This window comes from Brassica napus, chromosome C9 (assembly GCF_020379485.1).
Source record: "Brassica napus cultivar Da-Ae chromosome C9, Da-Ae, whole genome shotgun sequence".
NCBI lineage: Eukaryota > Viridiplantae > Streptophyta > Magnoliopsida > Brassicales > Brassicaceae > Brassica > Brassica napus.
The window spans coordinates 22258161-22270986 of record NC_063452.1 but is presented as its reverse complement, the minus strand read 5'-3'; the positions used below and the strand labels follow the sequence as shown (position 1 = coordinate 22270986).

Genomic DNA, 12826 nt, shown 5'->3' with positions numbered 1-12826 from the left:
TTTTATATATTTTAAACTTTAAACTAGATCTCGACCCACGCAACCGCGCGGATTTTTGTTTTCATTGATTTTTATATAAATATTTTGTTTTCAATTCTAAATTGGTATATATTATAATATATATGTGTGTATCAATTTTTAAAACATAATAAATTTACGGTATATTTTTTTCATTGAAAAGATTGTTTCAAACTTTCACATGTATTTGTATCTTCTTATACATATATATTTTCGGATTATTATTTAATTATTAAAATCGTAACTCTATATATAAAGATTAGTAAAATATTGTTTTACTGTCATATTCAAATATATTGTAACATTTCACAAATTTAGAAAGTTTTTAAAAAATTAAACTTTTCGCTTCATAGATTTATATTATCGAGTAAATAATTAAACATTTAGTTTTTGTTTAATTTTTAAAATAAACTATATAGTTTAAAATTTGTTTTCATTGGTTAAAAGTAGTAAATATTAATCATTGTTAGATAATATGATTTTTGTTATTTAAAAATAAATCTTCATAATTTTAAAAGTTAACATCGACAAATATTTAAATATTTAAATTATATATTAAAACATTAAATTATATATATTTAATTTACATTATCTATAAATCCAATGAATCATCTATTGTTTAAATACAATTATTGATAGCCCAATAAAAATTTCTGGTATGCCCAAAATTTAAATGATAAGATTAGAAATTAAATGTAAAACTAGACTCTGATCCGCGCGCCAGCGCGGATATAAATTTTCTGTTTTTAATTATATATTTTATTAAATGATATATTTGTAATATTCTTTCATATTATATTCATTAAGTAAATATTTTTTTTTGCATCTTAAACTATTTATTTTTTTTACGAATGTGTGATATCATATAACAAATATAAAAAAAATGAGTATAGAGTTAATTAGATAATTTAAAAAACAGAAATTTTTCTTTCGTGTGCGATATCATATAAATAATGATCCGCCTAGTTAACAAAAATCATGATTATTACTATATTATTAAAAGAGAAGTACCTATTTGAAAATGTTCTTACTTCATTAATTAAACTCCCTTTTTTTTTGCTTCTTTTTTTCAGTTGCATTTATGAAATATCCTAAAAAGGATAAATGTGCCTAATTTATTAATTGTCTTTTCAGTTACATTAATGAAATATGCTTAAATGAATTTAAACTTCATATTTTATTGTTTGTCTTTTTCAGTTACTTTAATGAAATATCCTTAAATAAATTTGGACATAATGTCATTTAATCAACCAAAAAAACTCATGAGTTATCCTTACGTGCATAATTTTAATAATGGAGATTTCTAAAAACGTGCATCATTAAAATGTTATCTAAAACATGCAGCACTAATAAATAACATGCATCAATAAAACTAGAATTTGACTCACACAATTGTTTGGATATTATTTTCAGTTGATTAAATTTAAAAGTAACTACTTATTCAAAAAATATTTAAGAATGACTATGTTTTTAAAAATTATATGGAATTATTTGCTCATAACTCATTTGTCATTTGATAAATTGTTAGAAAGACAATTTTAGCATAATATAACTCAGTTGTCATTTGCTAAATTTATGGTTTTTATTTATATTTTTTATTATTTAATTATAATAATTTCATTTTATATTTGAAAGATAAATGAATTTTATTTCAAACAATATTTTGTAAATGTATTTTTTAAAAAATAATCAATTAAAATTGTTATTATCATTGAATATCATTATTTTTGACATATTTTGAGTTTTCGTTTACATCAAAATTATTTTATGTGTAATTTTTTTTTATTTTGACCATTTCCTTAAAACTATATTAAATTTTAAATATTTTAATTAGAATGTTTTTAATATCTTTACCTTTTTATTTGAAATGCAACTCAATATTTTTTTTAACAATTATAACAAAATATTTAAATAATATTTTTAAAATTTGTTTGAAAAATATAAAAATTACATTTTAAATTAAAATTATCCTAAAATATGATAAGTTTTGATGTAAACGAAAACTCAAATTATGTCAAAAGTAATGATATTCAATGATAATAACAATTTTAATTGATTATTTTTAAAAAAAATACATTTACAAAAATATTGTTTGAAAGAAAATTCATTTATCTTTCAAATATAAAATAAAAATATTATAATTAAATAATAAAAAATATAAATAAAAACCATAAATTTAGCAAATGACAACTGAGTTATATTATGCTAAAATTTTCTTTCAAACAATTTATCAAATGACAAATGATTTATGAGCAAATAATACCATATAATTTTCAAAAACATAGCCATTCTTAAATATTTTTTGAATAAATAATTATTTTTAAATTTAATCAACTGAAAATAATATCCGTACAATTGTGTGAGTCAAATTCTAGTTTTATTGATGCATGTTATATATTAGTGCTGCATGTTTTAGGTAACATTTTAATGATGCACGTTTTTAAAAATCTCCTTTATTAAAATTATGCACGTAAGGATAACTCATGAGTTTTTTTTTGTTGATTAAATGACATTATGTCCAAATTTATTTAAAGATATTTCATTAAGGTAACTGAAAAAGACAAACAATAAAATAGGAAGTTTAAATTCATTTAAGCATATTTCATTAATGTAACTGAAAAGACAAGTAATAAATTAGGCAGTTTTATTCGTTTTAGGATATTTCATAAATGCAACTGAAAAAGACAAGCAAAAAAAAAGGGAGTTTAATTAATGAAGTAAGAACATTTTCAAATGGGTACTTCTCTTTTAATAATATAGATGATTTTCTAGGAATAGGTCCTTTAAGTCCATTTTTTAAAAAATCACACATAAATCAAGGTTGTGACTTCTGTTTTAATATATAAGATATATAGATTAGTAAAATATTATTTTATTGTCATATTCAAAGATATTGTAACATTTCACAAATTTAGAAAGTTTTTTAAAAAATAAAATTTTCGCTTCATAGATTTATATTATCGAGTAAATAATTAAACATTTAGTTTTTGTTTAATTTTTAAAATAAAGTATATAGTTTAAAATTTGTTTTCATTGGTTTAAGGTAGTAAATATTAATCATTGTTAGATAATATGATTTTTGTTATTAAAAAAATCTTTATAATTTTAAAAGTTAACATCGACAAGTATTTAAATATTAACATATGAAGATATAGTATTACAACATTAAATTATATCTATTTAATTTATACTATCTATAAATAAAATGGATCATCTATTGTTTAAATCCAATTATTGATAGCCCAATAAAAATTTCTGGTAGGCCCAAAATTTAAATGATAAGATTAGAGATTAAATGTAAAATGACTTTCTAGGAATAGATCCATTAGGTCTATTTTTTTTAAAAAAAAATCACACATGAATTAATGTTGTGACTTCTGTTTTAATATATAAGATATAATCAAGATATACATGTATTTATATATTGCTGGATAAGAGCGGATATCCGCTTTCCAAAATTTTAATATTTGTGATTTAGTTCGATTTTAACGGATATTGATTTTTATTATTTGTTTTGTTTCGAAAGTTTACGGATATCCAAAATTTTTGGATCGGATCGAAACAAATAATGACTCGAATCAAATTTGATGGATAAAATGTCCGGCCCTAACCTTTTTATGGGGTTTAGCCAATAAGGTTAGATATTCTTTAAAAAAAAAAAGTAGTTCAAAAAAAAAGATATCCTTAAAATTTGTTATAACCTTCGATATTCTTGAACTTGGTGTCCAAACATTTTATTTTCTTAAAATAGTATTCGCTTAATGTTGTGTTTAATGTGAACTTGAAGTCCAAGGCTTTTTACTCTAAATCTATCTCCAAGACAATTCGGTGAGAACTTTGAGAAACAAACACTAGAAATTACCAAAGCAGTATAGAAAGTTTCGAGAAATGTCTCAACTCCTCAGCCTAGTCGGGAAGCCCCTTGTCTGCAAAACATCCTCGTAAGCTTTTCTTTCGTCTTTGTTAAATCAAAGTGGTTCTTCTTGTATGATTAAGTCAAGGTACTAATAAAACTACACATGGCAGAGACACAACACTAACGTACGAGGTTCAATGGTGCTCGTCTATGCCAACCTACCCCTATATGTTACTGGACTACATGCTTAATCTCGCAGATTCATGGAAAGATTCTTCTGACGGTCACATAACCATAGGGAAATGCTCATCTAAGGAGCAAAAACACATCGAAATTAATACTTCAGATATCACGGCTGATGTACGTAACGTGATGTCTATAGGATATTACATTGGTGCACTCAAAGTTGGCATGTTGGAGAAGGAATACCTCACAAGCACCAATAACGTGCGTCTCTACATCTATTACAAACCCACTGACGATACATCAAAGACCGTGAGGGTTCGACTACCTCATCTACCCTCGGGCTTCTACATCTATTACAAACCCACTGACGATACATCAAAGACCGTGAGGGTTCGACTACCTCATCCACCCTCGGGCTCCGTGATCCAAAACATTGCCATGTCTTCTCATCCTGACCTAGACAATGAAGATTGGGTTGTGGCAATCAAGTTCAATGGACCTCAGATAAAGCTTTACAGGCCTGCTTGTCCCACTGAACCGATGTAGACCAATGTCAAAGCAATGCCTCGGTCTATAAGCACATCCTCGAGTCTCATGTATTCTAAGAAAGATCAAAGGTTATACGTTCCAACTCCTGGATCAGATTACTTGTACTCCTTGGATCCTAACTCCAAGGAGAATGACCATCCCGAGTTCGTTGACATGTTTCCTGACTATCTTCCTGAAGAGCATTTGGATCACGATGTGGACGAGATGAACTCGTGTGCCACAACAGTCCACTTTGTGGATGCAGCTTCAGGCGAACAATTCTTCGTCAAATGGTATATCTCCCTATTCTTTTTTATTATTGTTTTTTTGTATCAAAAACCTCAAACTCTTCCTGAGATTTGGGGATTTATAAGTGATTTAATAAAGATTTTAATAAAAAATTCTTTTAAAATAATTTCAGGGCCTATGTTTATGTAAATAATCTCTGAAAATTTAGAGATTATAGGCTAATATTTCATTTGGCTATGCTTAGTACCGGTTTTTCTCGTGGCCTTGCGGGTGATTACTATGGGTTGGTTTCCTATTGCACAACAGATAACATACATGTATTCATGTGTTTTCAGGTTCTTTAAGGACCAGCTTGAGATAGACATTGGAGACTTCTGTATCTTTCTTGGACAAGGTGAACCTTTTTGTGTTTAGAGCAGAGGATCATCCTCGTATAGAAGAACATCGTAAAGAATTGTTATACATAGAAGACATTGGAGACTTCTGTATCTTTCTTGGACAAGGTGAACCTTTTTGTGTCCGAGCTAGCATGCATCCTGGTCTCAGAGCTAATTACATCTATTTTTCGGGATATAACTTTGGTGCTTATGACATCACCAACAGATGTTGCATTGCAAACTTACATGAATCAAAATTGAATTACACCCAACAGAAATTAAATAAAAACCTACCAAACTTCTTTCACCAAGAATATCAAAACCGACTTGTTCCACAAGGTGTAAAATTAGGTCCACCGTCCAGTTTTGACGAAATCTAGCTTTCAAGTCTCGTCAAAGTATCAAACCCGGTGCGTTAAATACTTTCGTACACCTACAATATTATAAAAATCCTCCTAGTCTATTATTGTTTCGGACAAAGCACGCAAATATTTTATACACATAATCTAAAATTTGAGAATTATAAATAGATTGATGCTGATAAAAGCATCAATAGAGATTAATTAAATCACTTGAAACCGATTAAACACCCAAATTATATGTTAATGTTTAAAGGCTTGTATGCCCAGGTTTAGGATTCGAACCCAAGACTATGTAATTTCTTGCAGATTACAGGAAATCCAGGTTTTAAGTCTCGGAGAGAGCGATTTATTCATAGAGACTACAGAAGAAAAGTTTACAAATAATCTTCAACATGATACAAGTAAATCTGGTCATGAATGGATCTTCATACGGTTCAGATGATGCAGTTAGGCGTAGATCTTCATAAGGCAGGTAGTATTATCGGTTGCCGAATCATTTATGTAATTTTTTTCATAAATGTAATGTCATAATAAATCAGCTTTAAAAAATAAAAAATTATACGTTAATGTACACGGCGTGAAAAAATATCATTTACAGAATTAATCATCTTACCCCTATAACATTCTTAATCTTCTCCGTAAAAACCCCAAAACATTTCAAAAACTCAAACAACCCCTCCTTCCCTCTCCAAACTATTCAAAATCGCTGCCACCTGAGAAACCGTTGGGCGGCTCCTCCGCGAATTCCCGACGCAGGCCAAAGCAACCTTCGCTAACCTTATCACCAAACACTTGATCTCACTCCGAACAACCACTCTCGAATCCAAAAGCTCAGCGAATCTCTGCTCCTTGATCATCGGCGTCGCCCATTTCACGATCAATCCGTTTTCGCTTCTCCTCCCGCTCAGAATCTCCAGCAAAACGACGCCGAATCCAAACACATCGCTCTCTTTGCAGTACCCTTCTTCAACGCACCCAGAGATCTCCGACCTCTCGCGCGGAATCAAAAATGCGAATCCGTAATCCGAAACCTTCGCCATGAACTTATCATCTAAGAGTATGTTCGATGATGTTAATCGACCGTGGACGATTCTAGGGTTTACGACTTCGTGCAGATACTCCAAACCCCTCGCCGCTCCCGCCGCGACTTTAAAACGTTTCCGCCAATCGAATTCGGGATCGGGATCTCCGTGCAAGTGATCGCTCAAGCTTCTCGCTTCTCCGATGAACTCAGTCACGACGATCCTCTCGCCGGGAGCTTCCGAGAAGCCTAGGATCGAGACGACGTTGGGGTGAAGAGAGGAAGAAAGCGTTTTGAGGATTGTGGAGAAACCGGAACCCGGTTTACTCAAAACCAAACCGGGATGTATTCTTTTGACCGCGACTAGCTTTTTGTGGGTTGGAATAACCGCGGCGTAAACCGTACCTAACCGACCGCTGCCGATGATTCGTCGTTGGTTGAAGCCGTCGGTTGCTGAATCTATTTCGGTTAAGGGATAAGCAAGACCGACCGGTTTGGTTTCTGGAAGGAGAGGTTCGTCGGACCGGACCGGTTTCTTTCTGCATAATAAGAAGAGGAAGATGATGAGGAGAAGAAGAGAGAGCGAGAGAAGAGACAAAACAGAAACGTAAGCTACTTTTTCAGATTTCTCCATTTGATCTTTAATTTCTTTAAAAAGTCATTCATGATTTTGTGGTTACGGGGTTTGCGTGTGTTATATATACATACACGTGAGACTAATATGATAAAATAAAGGTCAAAAAGACAAAGGAAGGAATTATTTTTGCCTTTTTCTAGATGGTCTTATATTCACGTACTCTTTTTATTCAGGGGAAAATACTTTACTTTTCATTATACTAAATGAAGGAAAATTTTATTTTTTTCCCTTTTGTGAAAAGTAAAATATATTTGTTTGGATATTGTAATCTATCTATCTATACTATTGTTTATATCCATAATGTATAAAATATATAAATTAACCATAAAATAAAAACAAATTTAAATTTTGTTGATTAGATAAGTAATAAAAATTAATATTAATTATAAAAAAATTCCAAATTCTAAAAATATATTTTAAAATAAAAAGAAATTCCAATATATATTGTGTTGTTATCTGGAAAATTTTTTTTAATAAAAAATTAAAAATTAAAAAAAAATAGAAAACACATAACTAAATATTAATCAATTAAAGTTCTTAATTTTATATAGCTGAAAAGAGAATGTTGAATGATTTTTAAGATTTATTTCTATAAAATGAAAAAAAGTATACAAAGAAATTATTAAAAAAAATGTTATGTAAGAATTTTAAAGAAAAACAATAATAATAATTTATCATTATAGTCTTTTAATTTGTAATGCATATATTAATAAGTAACTATAAAATATTTATGCATGCATGTGCGGGCGAACACCTAGTTGTAATGTACATGGTAAGAACTTTATATAATATATAAGTTACTTTTTTTGGGACAAAACATAAATATAAGTTTATTAAACAAATGTAAAAGAAAAAACACAAAGCTTGTAAACATAACCAAACGATATTGATTACGAATCTAGAGAAAGGGGGTGAGGCCAGTAAGGGAACTCAGAGGACCTTAATGGTACACACCCTTTATTGCATAACTTAGTGTAAAAGATATTGCAACAACTTTGCATCAGAGTTTCACTATTTCATTCAAAATTTATCATTTTTGGGTAGTTACTGCTGAATTTAAATGGCATTTGTAAACTGTAATTTTTGTAAAGTAACGTAGACTGTTGGTTGCTGAGAATCATTTAGATTTTGGTTTCCGGTTCACTACAAAAAAACATATTTTTTACTACGGCAGTATTCGTTGTAAATTCGTTGTAAACGGGGTGTTACGACGAATTAACGTCGAAAGACGTTTCGTTGTTAAACGTCCGTCGTAACGGAGGTTTCGTCGTAAACGACTCGTTACATTTACGACGAAATATATTCCTCGTAAAGCGCAGGGAAAGGATTCGTCGTAAACGCCACGCAAGACTTCGTCGTAAAGCCCACGTAATTGTTTCGATGTAAAGCACACGTAAATACTTTCGTTGTAAATCACTCGTAAACATTTCGATGTAAAATCCTCGTAAATATTTCGATGTTAATCACTCGTAAACATTCGATGTAAACTCCATGTAATGTTTACGAGGAGTTTACATCGTTTCTTATTATATTATTATTAATTAGTATATAATAGATTTTAATTTATATTTAATATTCAGAATTTAAAATAATTTAAATTTTAAAACAAAATATGAAATTGGAAAACATATTTTAAAAAGTCATACAATAATATTTAAATTCATAATACAAACAGAAAAAAAAAACTACATATTGTCGAAGTAGTTGGTGGGGTTGCTCGGCTGTTGACGGGTTGGATCGGACTCTTGGGGATCTCGTGGTGGCATTCCAAGAGCGGCTCGTCTCTCACTCAACATTCTCTGCATAACCGGGTTTCCCACGGCCATCACGTCTAGCAAATCCTCAAGAGAGTCTAAACGAACCTGCTGGCTATCCATTTGAGCCTTCTGGCTATCCATTTGAGCCTTCATCTGAGCAGTCTCTTCATCCCGTCTCGAAGTGTATGACGAAGTTGCCCTTGCAACTTCGTTAACAGAGCCTATACCGACTATCCGTCCCTTCTTTTTAGGAGCCACCTATAAAATCAAAACATATATTAATATAGTTAATTATGTTAAAATATTTAAAATAATGTAAACTAAAATTTTAAGTTACCTCTTCGAAGATTCTGTCGACCTCTTGGGTGGACAATGTGACTGGTAATCCATCGGGAGACTCCTGGGTTAGTTGCGTCTCCCGTTCTTCAATCCGACCAGCCACTGTTCGGAAGAGTTTCTCAGATGCAGGATCCACAAAAACTCCGTCGGATGTGGCGTGAGTCATCTTGAATAGGTCAGACAGAGAAGGTAAGACTCCCGTCTTCTCGAACTACAAAAAAAATTAAATTAAATATTATAAATTATATTAATTGAATATTTTAAAATATATATTTAAAACAAAACTTACAGCTTCTAGACGGACTCCTGCATGAGGTTTTTGTCCGGTTCTGTGAAGCATGGGCAAATGACCATCTTTATCCTTCGTCCTTCGAGAAGCCGAGCACGAATTGGCCTTTCTGATCGAAGAGGGGTGCTCCCAATAGGCGATGAGGCCATCCCACACATCCGTCGTGAGCTCAGTGGGCTTTCCCTCATACCCGTAGATCTCCCACTTGTCCTTCCAATCAGAGACTGTGTTGCAGAGGCGTATCTTTGCCTTTGCAACGAATTCCGCCTTCACCCTCTCGGTGATTCCCAAAGACCAATGCCACTTTTGCTGAAACATAAAAATTTTGAAAAAATTACAATTAATAATAAATATTAAAAATATATATATATATATTTAAAAGTGAAAATTTAATTAAATTTAAAAATCTTACCGCAAAACATTTAAACCACGTGATCTTAACGTGATTTGGTGTCTTGCTCCAGTTCGGGTATGCCCCGTCGTAGTAACCCTTAATCGTCGCCGAAACGCTCCGGCTAACACGGTTGTTAGCCCCAAACCTGAAAAAAAACAATTTAACCGTTACAAAATAAAAATTAATTAAATTTTAAAGTAATAAAAATTAATAACTTACCAATAAGTTCCTCGGGGTCTATCGGGGTCTAGAACATCCAAACCCTCCCGTCCAGGCTGGGCAAGCAAATCCTCCACCGTATATCTCGCGAAGGGAGCATATGAAGGCACACGCAAATCCGGATGAACTGCACCTTCTGGGACAGGCTCAGGTGCAGCCGCTGGAGGAGGAGGTGGAGGCATCTGCGGTGGAAGAGGAGGACTCGAAAAAACTCTCTGAGAAGTCTGAGAGTCTGGAACTGCATCGGAAGACGATGGACCGGAAGAAGATGTACCGGAACCATCGCCAAACAACTGGGCATAAGTAGGTGCTGCTGGTTTCCTTCTAGGAGCCATCTAAAAAAAATTTAAATAAATTTAATCAATTATGACGACATAATTAAAAAATTATTCTGTTACCTAACTAATCACCTAAACTATAGGATTCCGTCATCTAACTAATCACCTAAACTAATTATCTAAATAATCACCTAAACTAATTACCTAACTAATTAATAACCTAAACTAACTTAAAAAAAAAAAAAAAAAGAGGGAAGAGAATGTACCTTAGGGAGAGGAGAGGAGTTTAGGAGGAATGGACGAGGCAGCCTCGTCTCGGCGTCCCAATATATAAAAAATGTTTCGTCGTAAACGCGACGTAACATTACGACGAAGTTACCAGGCCCGCGTTTTTTCATTTACGACGAAGTTACCAGGCCCGCGTTTTTCGATTTACGACGAAATTACGTCGAAACATCGGTTTACGACGAATTTACAAGGCCCACGTTTACGACGAAGTTACCAGGCCCGCGTTTTTCCATTTACGACGAAATTACGTGGAAACATCGGTTTACGACGATTTTACAACGCTTAACCCTAAACACCGAGAATGAAATCCCTAAACCCCAAAGTCACATATCATCTAACATCATATCTCTTCTTCTCTACTACTTTGTGCTCTTTCTCCAACTTAAACTCTAAAACCCTAAAACTCCAAATAATTTTTTAAAATTAACACAAATACATATTATATAAAACAACATTTGTTACACATACATTAGGATGGTAAAAAAACAATATTTCTTTAAACATACGTTACAATAGAGAAATACAACATCAGAGACATATATTACATCACTCTAAATCGTTTTCGTTCTCATCAATATTACATCACTCTAAATCGTTTTCGTTCTCATCACTATCATTACAATCATCATCGTCGCTTCTCTCGAACTCGTCTTCACGTGCTTCATCTGTCGCATCTTCGGGAATATCTTCATATTGAAAGTTTTGCGGGTCGATCAAAAGGATTTCATCAGTTGGTTGTTCTGGTACCTCAACTTCATTGATAGCGTCTTCTTCTTGCAAGGGCGGTTCTTCTCCAGCGACAATGCGTCCACGAGGTGTAATTTTGATAGCAGCTAACCAGTTTATCCCGGAAGTTCGAAGCCGAGGATAAGGAAGGAAGCTTACTTGCTCGGCTTGTGAAGCTAAAATGAAAGGCTCAAATTTGTTGTATCTTCTCCCAAAATTGACATCCACAACACCAAATTTGTTATACCGAATCCCTCGGTTCACAACAGGATCGAACCATTCACATTTGAAGAGGACGCATTTTAGCTTCAATAACCCCGGAAATTCCACTTCAATAATCTCCTGCAAGATCCCGTAAAAGTCCGTTTCACCTTTCACACATATTCCGTAGTTACTCGTTGCCCGATGTCTCCCATACTCGTATGTGTGAAAGGTAAATCCTCGTGTGAAATACATAGGTGATGTGGTGACCTTTGCAACTGGACCTTGAACCAATTCGTGAAACCATACGGGATAATAAGGATCGTCATAATCAACCTGCCAAAAGCAGTTATTCTTAATTAATATTGAAGTATCAAAACACTTACTTAATTAATCAATGTATGAGATATATTACGTACCTGTGATTTTAACCACTTGACAAAGTGCTTATCTTTACGTGTGTCCACATCAGTTGCAGATATTCCTGGTATTGCTTCTTCAACTTGAGATACAAACATGCTGCAAATTAAACAAATAATCAAGTCATACATAATTAACTGCAATTCATATAATTAACATTCACAAAAATATTTACCTTTCAAAGTAACGGGTCACTGCATCCTCGCAGTTGAGCAGAATATAAGTGTGGGCACTATGTTTATCCTCTTCACATGACCACCATACTTCTTTCGTTTTACCACCAAACCGTGCAATTTCGCAGAAAATGTCAGGAACACCATCAATTGGATATGATGTCGGTACTCCACCATCATCATATCTTCTAGGAACTCTTTTCCTCGTACGAACAGTTGGAGCAAAGTAGTATGATGTGAAGTTAGATGTTTCGGCTGTCAAACTTCCCGCAACTATTGAACCTTCCACCTTTGCAAGATTTCTTGCTTTCCCCTTCAAATGTTTCATCTGTCGCTCATACGGATACATCCATCCGTTGTGAACAGGTCCACGAAGCAATGCTTCATACGGTAGGTGGACAACTAGATGCTCCATGACGTCAAAAAATGAAGGAGGAAATATCTTCTCCAGGTTGCACAATATGATCGGAATGTTATGATGAAGTTGTTCGATGACTTCTTCCTTGAA

General features: G+C 32.6%; 2 protein-coding genes across 2 annotated transcripts; one reads left to right on the top strand and one right to left on the bottom strand.

Annotated features, from left to right (window-relative positions):
* Positions 1-4621: 4621 nt before the first annotated feature.
* Positions 4622-5251, top strand: LOC106363407. The gene is made up of 2 exons (XM_022697997.1): positions 4622-4881; positions 5173-5251. Exons 1-2 carry the CDS (start codon positions 4622-4624, stop codon positions 5249-5251), a joined length of 339 nt encoding a protein of 112 aa, XP_022553718.1.
* Positions 5252-6111: 860 nt separating this feature from the next.
* Positions 6112-7298, bottom strand: LOC111209606 (serine/threonine-protein kinase-like protein CCR1). Its single transcript, XM_022709608.2, has one exon. It carries the CDS (start codon positions 7229-7231, stop codon positions 6242-6244), a length of 990 nt encoding a protein of 329 aa, XP_022565329.1. The 5' UTR covers positions 7232-7298; the 3' UTR covers positions 6112-6241.
* Positions 7299-12826: the final 5528 nt, after the last annotated feature.